Consider the following 8986-nt stretch of genomic DNA (forward strand, 5'->3'; position numbering starts at 1 on the left):
CATTGCACTATATGTAGAGATTTGCATTGAAGTTTATGCTTTTATTGTGTTATTGTTATACAATGCAGGACATGAGATGTTCTCGTTTTGTACTGCCTACTTTTGTCAGGCAATTAAATCAGCCTTTTTCTTATTCTGCAGGTGTGTCCCTGACACTCACAGATCCTTTGCTCTTGGACTCCAGTGGATAGTTGTGAGACTTTTAGGCACTATTCCAGGGCCAATTTTATTTGGTGCCCTCATAGACAATACCTGCACTTTATGGCAGTCAACATGTGGAAAACGAGGATCATGCAGAAGTTACGATAACTTTTACATGAGTAGGTGAGTAATAATGTAATGCAAGTTCTATATTTTTTATTGTTGGATAAGGGTAATGAGATTGAGATACATTTAGGCATAGTACCTAAGTATTTTCATTTTTAAAGTCCCGGTAGTGTTTTTTGTTTTTATTTGATTTGGTTTTCCCTTTTACATGACCTCAAGTGATTGTTTCAAGTGCAGAATTAAATTGTAATAACCATTCTTTGAAAGCGAATCAAAGCCACACCACGTAAGGCATCCACAAGCAGCATCTCATATTAACCTGGTAATCAAAAAAAGAAAAAAAGAGAGAGAGGAGGGTGGGGATTTTTAATTCCAAAAAAAAAAAAAACATAAATTATTAAGCTAGCGTCTAGAGGTGATAGTTCCTCAGTGAGCTAGATTGTACATTTATTGTACATTTGTATATACCATCAAAGCAAAATGGCTTTGCCAGGCTAGCAGCCTTCATATAGGTAAGGTAATACTAATACAGTGGACCCCCGTATTTGTGGGCGATGGGTAACCACCCCCTCCCCCATAAATAGCTAACATTTGCAAATACAGTAGACCCCCAGTATTTGCTGGGGATGGGTACCAGATCCCCCTGCAAATAGCCATAATCCGCAAATATTGAAACCACTCCAGAAACACTTAACTCTGCATATTTTGATAGTTCAAACACAAAAAAATCCTCTAAATGTGCTTATACCCGAGTATTTTAATAGTTTTATCACAAAAAGTGCATCGAGTCATGAAAATGATATGAAAATACAGTAATTTGTGAATATTTCTCAGTGAAAAATACAGTGAATAGGTGAATTTTCCGTGAATAATGGGCATATACTCTAGAAAAATCTGCAAACAGGCAAGTGGTTTCTGTAATACTTAAAACTCCTCTAAAAACTTTAGATTTGCCTATTTTATGTTTTATCACAAAAAGTGCATTTAGTCATGAAAAAGATGTAAAGATATAGTAATTTGTGAATATTTCTCAGTAAAAAATACCGTGAATAGGGGAATTTTCCACGAATAATATGCATGCCAATATGTTCCATAGAAAAATCTGCGAATTGGCAAGTCTGCGAATCGTGAGTCTGCAAATAGCAGGGTCCGACTGTAGTATGTACGTACTTTAATTTCTCAGCCAATACACGAACCATATATTTTCCAACTGCTTATCTTACATTTTTCATTTCCCAGCCTTTAGCATTGAATTTAGATGAGACATGTATGATCATATCCCTCCTAAAGGGTGATTTGTCACCACTCAGGATAGCAGAATCACACCTTTTATACAAAACAAAATTTTTATTGAAAATAGTATGGTAGTCATGAGACCCACAGAAATCATTCTACTTACCAAGGCATTGGTGTTGTCAACAGGCTTCTGGAAAAGTGTTTGAACTAGATTGTCAGTGAGAAAGTATGTGATGGCATAAATGTGTGAATGACCCAAACATATACTACTACGTACCATAATGTGTAGCTCCCCAGTTGTGATGAGTATTTTCTTTGAGGATCACTCAATGTTCCGGGACCTATCAGACTTCCTAATGTTTCAGTAGTAGCTTCAGCTGCACATTTGAAAAAACTTCAGGTAGCCTCAAGTGACTTGTCTTGGCCTGTAACTGGGTGCATAATGAAAGAAACTACCACTTTAAGACACTGGAATAGGGATATTTGACACTAATGTAATAAAAAACTGAGAGAATATTGTACTTCCAGATGATAATGAGACACCTAAACCAATCCCTAAAACATTTGGACCATAACCAGTTGCAGTCACTGTCAAATCTTGCAAAAAACTTATATATACTCTGTGCCTGTACTTTTCCCTGTACCCTACAAACTAGTGTGTGCTGTTTATAGTACTACTACATAAAATTACATCACCTCCCAGATTCTGTTGAGGTGCCATATTACCACACTATATATTACCATTGCAAAACTTTGATGCTATGATGAGGTTTTTGCAGTGTTTTTTTTTTCTGGATTTTCAGTTAGAAAACATGCTGATGCAAATATATAGACATAATATTGTATATCTGTAGACTAAAAGAAGTATTGCAAATAACACCAACAGAATAATGTACACTACAATTTTCTCTCCAAATATTTATGCTACTGTACTGTAGTACATATTCTAATTTTCCTCACTGGATATTGAATTGTTTCCTCTTATTTTCCAGGTATATGATGGGCATATCTATTATAGCCAAAGCATTATCTACGATTCTGTTTTTCTTGGCTTGGTATTTATATGTACCACCCAAAAGTAGCCAGGATGACAGCCAAACGACTGGAGGAGGAGCTACCAACAGTGGGATTCCTGTTTCCGCAATCTCCAAAGATTCAAAAGAAATAAGAGAATTGAGGGGTATCGATAATCCTGCTGCTGAATTAACTTAGGGATGATTAGTGCTTTTTAATAACTTTTCCGATAATATCATGTATATATATGATATATAGATATATATTATATATATACAGTACATATATATATATTGATTTTTTATTTTTTAAGACTGACGTGATTCTTTTTAATCTATTTTATGTTATGTAATATACTTGTATATGAAGTACTTGGTTAGAATTTTAATTCTACAATTGAGAGATATGATAATGATTATGTGAATTAGGGCATTTTAAATGTGGATGCAAGGAATGGATGAGAAGTGATAACTTGTCTTTGGTTTTTATGGAATTTTCTTTTCATTTAGGCACAGATGATATCTTCTAGTGGTTCAGGTGCACAAATCCTGCAAGTTTTATTGATTATATGTGAACCAGATTTAAAAAAAAAAAAGATTGCTGACATATACATCACTGCCTTATTGTGTTCCTTAAGAAACTGATTATTTTGAGATTAGGCTTTTTTTATTATATAGTGCAGTAGAACTTTATGTTGTTAAAGTGTTATAAGTGAGTGGCATAATGAGACCGATAAATTGAAGTTGTTAACTGATAAGGCTCACGTTTTATGAAGTGAAAGAAATTGGCATCTTTAATCCCTCTGATTTATATTTAGGATATATTTATACTTGAAAAATTAGCTACAGGAATTTTTCACCGGGCGACACAGGTCCTCCCCCAGAAATAGATTTTTCCTTTCTCAAAATCCCTTTTATATGATTGCCAATGAACAAGGCCAGGTAGGGAAGGTCTATTGCACATAAGTTACAATTTTCTTATTTTAAGTCAGTGCATTTGAGAATTCAGAAGATTTTTGTCATCTTTCATTTTCGATTAACAAACTTTTAGCCTGTATGTGAAAGAAAGTGTCAGTGAACTAACTGTGAAATCAGAATATTTTAGGTACAGTATGATCATTTTTAGATACACAGTGTTCACTTTATATCATTGTATATCCACAGAGTACAAGAGAAAGAAGAAAAAACTAAAACTGATAAAACATCAGTCAAATAAGTACAACGTGCACATGAGAAAGAAAAACCACCAAGAAAATTATGAATGCATGCAGACCTGGACTTAGGGCCACTTGAAGGGTTAAAAGCCTCTTTAGAGTGCTCAATCTTTCCTGCTACATGCATTCATTATGGCTTGTTAGCTTTCTTAACAAAAGACCAAAGGGTAATTTTAAAGTAAAAGTAGACGGTGAATCACAGTATGATGAGAAAAATACAGTTAAGTATGCTTATCACAAATAAATGAATGACATACCATATATACTGTATGAAATAATATAAAGTGTAAAGTAAAATATCACACGTGCAGAAAATATATTTATTACTGTAACAGAGTTTATACACAGACTGCCAGTGCAACCATACTGTATTAATGCTTCTGGGTAAATAACTACACCCAGCATGATATAGGGTGACCTGACTGCAAAAGCTAAGCTTTTGTTTAAGTAATACATGAAGCTTTATATAAACTTTATATCCCCAATATTTAAATACACAGATATTATCACGATGTTAGTAGTTGAACAATTATTTAAAATCTACTGAATGCTTCAGTTACTTTTCCAAGTTGAACTTTGATCAGCTAAGTGGGAAATCCATTTTGAAGCACATTACTAACAGAGAGCTGAGTGTTCTACATGAAGCCCTGCCTTGCATTCAAAGATTTGCAAACCTGCAGAATTCAGAGTAAATCACTCGAAAAGTTCTGCTACAATAGCTGGTATCAACAAATGCCCCTGTCTCCCTCTCTAGTGTTCCTTAGGATCCCAGTCTCACCTATTCTTTTTATCCCCTTTATCAATTCAGTTTTGCTTTTAGCTAATGGATCTTTCTCTTTGTCCTTCTTAAAGAACATCATATCAAAAGCCTGTGTCATTCTCATGAAGTTGTTTTGGGTTTATCTTCTACCAAGCTGCAGACTATTCAAGAAATCCTAGGCCTTATGAAAAGAAAAAAAATCACATGATTATGATGATAAAAATAATGGATATCTTTCTCAAGTTGTGGCTTACATAAAAAAGAAAGCCTGATACTGAGTATACAGCCAAAAAACAGTTACAAGAAAGAGAATATCTCCAGACAAGTTTTTACATAGCATTTTATTCCCTTTTCCAGAAAATGAGGGTTATTTTCTTGTGACCATCCAAACAGACTGAGAATGGAGAAGTAAATAATTACATATCCAATGCTGTTTAGAATGAAATTTCCTAATGCTGTGAAAATAAGATTAACCTCAAGTACAGCACCAATATCTTTACATTTTTAAGGTAGAAAAATGATACAGAAACATACTTCCAATTAGAATTTTAATGGTCTGAGAAGTTAGTTGACAATAAGAGGAAGACTTCAATTACAAACTGTGGGAGTCAGTAACCACTTAGAGTCCACTGTACATATATGTATACATTAATTAGCAGCATGTAGCCGCTGACACCCAAGTTACAAAGTTTTTAAATAAAAATGTAATAGTACTTGACCAATTCAAAGTCAGCACTACATTCAACTGGAATCAGTCTGGACTTGTATATGTTGTTTTGGTTTTCTTGGATGTGGCTAATAAATCTGAAAGATCTAGCTGTTTCCTGTAAGAATAGTACATGCTCCGCTGAATGGCCTATGCTGCCCCAGTGCTTGGTGTTACACCTAAACTTTATACAACCAACCAACCAACTAATCAGGAAGCCTCTTAATTTTTAAATGCTTACATATATGATGGTAATTGTATAAGCAAGAGAATGGAGATTATCACCATTACTATCATTATTTATTATGAATGTTATGTAAAATTTTCCCTTCGTGTGGTTGATGAGGGGAATTCGCACTCATTCCTCTTTGTTCAAACCTTGTCTAGGTCTTAATTGTAAACTCTTTCTCTGATTTGCTTTGCCTTGTTACTTGTCTTTGTCTTATCACACGCACAACCATCTCGGTCTACTCTCCAGTATGGGGACACCACATCTCTTATTCATTTCCTAATTTTTAGTATGAAATTCCCATGAATCTGAGCATTTTGTAACCACATTTCTTTGTTTCATAATTGTTTACTATATCCTTTCATGCTGTAATTAAGATTACTGCTGGCCCTTACCATCATTCTGACCATTGACAAGTTGACTGAGACTGAGGTCAACAGTCAGTGGCGCAATTAGAATCTGGTTATTTGGAATATCCTACTGATCCCTGCTCTTACTAGCTAATGATGGGAATAAAGAAGCAGTCATTGCCAGCATAATTAGTGAAACACGCTTTCTTAAAATCTTATAATGCCTTTCACATAGACCCACCTACCTCTTATACTAAAGGTGGACCCCTGAGATGTATTGGAATTCTAGGCAGGATAAAATGGAAGTCTCCTTAAACCACATTTTCCTAGCTCATATCTGTATGAGTGTCCTGGTAGGAGGTTTGTTGCCATATTTATTTGTGATATACTGATGTCATCAACATACCTGAACAAGACGATACATTGGAGTGGTGGCACTTCCCATCTCCCATTTTCCTAGGCTTTGCCTGCAAGATGCCTGACCAAAACCCACATTTAAGAAGAAAGATGTCTGAGTCTTTATTAATGGTAGTGCCTCTTGATTAATTTTCATGTCATATACTGTATCCAAGTCAATAATAAAGTAGTAGGTTTTCTAATATACAGAATTAACTGTTGGACATTGATGAAAAAACAATGATAAAATGCTTGATTCTACTTTTTAGTATCCTTAAGTAAGTAAAAGCACATTAGTCCTGTAGTTTTGTCCTATTAGGTGATGCCAAAACTTATATTCTAAGTATGTGTAGATTAGGAGATTTGGGAAGCAGAGTTCAGGTACAACTAGTGCTGCTTAAACTATTTTCTATATCCTACAAAGTTTCCCTCCCAAATATTGTCTAATTGGTGCATGAAAATATAAATTAAGATGCCTTCATGTTGAAATGAAAAGAAACAATAAAAGCTGTGAATGACAGTGAAATCAAATCATAGCAACTGTAGATTGATAAAATTGTTAACCTATTGTTGTGTATTGAAAGTATATCTGATAGACATATTTTTATAGTTTGGACGCTACAGTCAACGAAGAGTAATCAAAGTGATCGTTATGAGTAGTAGTTTATATCATCATTGTGTACTTAGGAATTACAATGATTTCTAAAATGGTTTCTCTTTGCTAAAATGCTTTGTTAGTAATGAATTCCTTGTAAATTGATGAGAAAAAGTGTCACAGTTCTTTTATACTGATCATATGTAGTAGGTGCCCGGTAACTAAGAACTGTCACAGTGTGGTTGTGATTGCCTGTAGTGTGTGTGTGTGTGTGTGCATCTGTCTGTATATTAGCGGAAATAATGTTGAGCAAAACATAGCCTTTCCCCGAGTGATTGTGCAAAATATTTGAGTACTATCTGTATATGCTGTGTGTGTGCGTGTATGTGGGAATCCAAAACATTTGGAAAATTTTTATTCTGTGATTTCTATTTCACACTGTAAAATACATTCCACTAAGCATAATTATTTTGTTTGTAAAATGCAGAAAATGTTCTATAATATACTGTATTTGTATAGATTTTTACGTAGTAAATGTTTTAATATTATTAGAATTTTCATTTCAGTTAAATGATTGTTTGTTTACTACTCAAGAGCATAAGAAGAATGAAATAATCAAGGGTGGTGCTGACTTCAAGTAGAAATAAAGTTTATTTTTAGTAATTTTCATTTATTTACCTAATGCTTTCCTATAATTTCAATTACACTATTATACAGTATGTACTACTATCAAAACTTAAGAAGATTACTTAACTAATAATCATGAGTTAAATGCTATCCTTAATTCAAAACCAAAAATGAAAGAGGTCTATTGGCTTATCTGGAAAAGGGAAAGATAAATCAACAAGACTAAAATGCAGGAAAAGCAATGCTTGACACCAAAGGGATATTAAATCTCACCAAGGAACCATGATACCTAGAAAGCGCCTCAGTGGTGTGATCTGTATGGTCTTGACCTGCCACAAGTTCAATTCTCGGGCATTCCATTGAGGTGTGAAAGATGTGCATTTCTGGTGATAGAAGTTCACTCTCAACGTGGTTCGGAAGTCACGTACAGCCGTTGGTCCTGTTGCTGAATAACCACTGGTTCCATGCAAAGCAAAAACACCATACAAACAAATATATATTACTGCAATTACTAAATGCCAGTAAAGCAAAAAGAAGCACTACGCTAGTAATTTTGTTGTGAGTATATTCTCTTTATCTTTAACTCTCGATTATCAGTACAAAAAGACAAGTGGAGCTGCAAAGCTAAACTGGAAACATCTTATTTCTGGCTATAGTAGATTCACATCAACCATGCATTTGATGTCTAGGCCAGTCCCTTACGACGCTCCTGATTGGCTGTTGATAAGCCAGTCACAGGGCTGGAAGCTCTCAGTCTCTCGAGGGAGTTCAATTAGGCAGATCTATGTTCCACCTCTCCTGAAAGACGCATCCCTCAGGAGAGGTGGAACATAGATCTTACCCATGTAAACTCACGAGAGAGACTGAGTTTCCAGCCCTCAGGGCCCTGTGATTGGCTTATCAACAGCCAATCAGGAGTGTCGTACAGGATTGGCCTTGACATCAAATGCACGGTTGGTGTGAATCTACTACAGTAGTCAGACAGGAAGTGCCTTGCTTACTGGATATTCTAAAGCTATTGCAATTGCTGATGCACTTCAATAAAAATCACCAATTGACTGTGATAAGTAGGAGAGGATGCATTGGCTTAAAGAATGTTATTACCAAAATATTCCCAGAATTGCTAAAAACCATAAAATTAATCCATCATAACTCGCCAGCATATTTAGATGTGACTTATTAAGGCAGAACGGGTTAGCTTGCTCCACATACATTTTGCTGTCTGGAAATACACCAGGATTATATACTTACTTTACTTTACTTTATCTTCCCGCCACTGGCCAGTGGCATAAGGCTGATACAGTTCCTCTCCATCTGTCTCTATCCCGAGCCATGTCCCTTGCTTCCTCTACGTTTTGGATTTCATCTTTAAGATCCCTGACAATTATGTCTATCCACCTCGTTCTTGGTCTGCCCAGCGGTCTTCTTCCTATTTGTACTGCTCTCAGTGCTCTCCTGGGGTCTCTATTCCCGTCCATCCTCTCAACATGTCCAAACCATTTCAGCCTTCCCCTCTTTAACCTGGTACTGACTGGCCTTTGCCTCAATCTCACCCTGATGTCTTCATTTCTAACATAATCATCCCATTTAATG

The 8986-nt window shown here is 35.3% G+C and overlaps 1 protein-coding gene across 3 annotated transcripts in view; it reads left to right on the forward strand.

Moving 5' to 3' along the window:
• The window catches only part of LOC135221092 (solute carrier organic anion transporter family member 4A1-like), a 61645-nt gene extending 54216 nt beyond the window's left edge, over nucleotides 1-7429 (forward strand). For all 3 annotated transcript variants that reach the window (XM_064258891.1, XM_064258889.1, XM_064258890.1), the window contains 2 exons: nucleotides 142-324; nucleotides 2496-7429. In XM_064258891.1, coding sequence (XP_064114961.1) covers nucleotides 142-324; nucleotides 2496-2715 — 403 coding nt within the window. In that variant the 3' untranslated portion in view covers nucleotides 2716-7429. The remainder of the gene's footprint in view (nucleotides 1-141; nucleotides 325-2495) is intronic.
• The last annotated feature ends 1557 nt before the right edge of the window (nucleotides 7430-8986 follow it).

This window comes from Macrobrachium nipponense, chromosome 2 (genome assembly GCF_015104395.2).
Source record: "Macrobrachium nipponense isolate FS-2020 chromosome 2, ASM1510439v2, whole genome shotgun sequence".
Lineage (NCBI taxonomy): Eukaryota > Metazoa > Arthropoda > Malacostraca > Decapoda > Palaemonidae > Macrobrachium > Macrobrachium nipponense.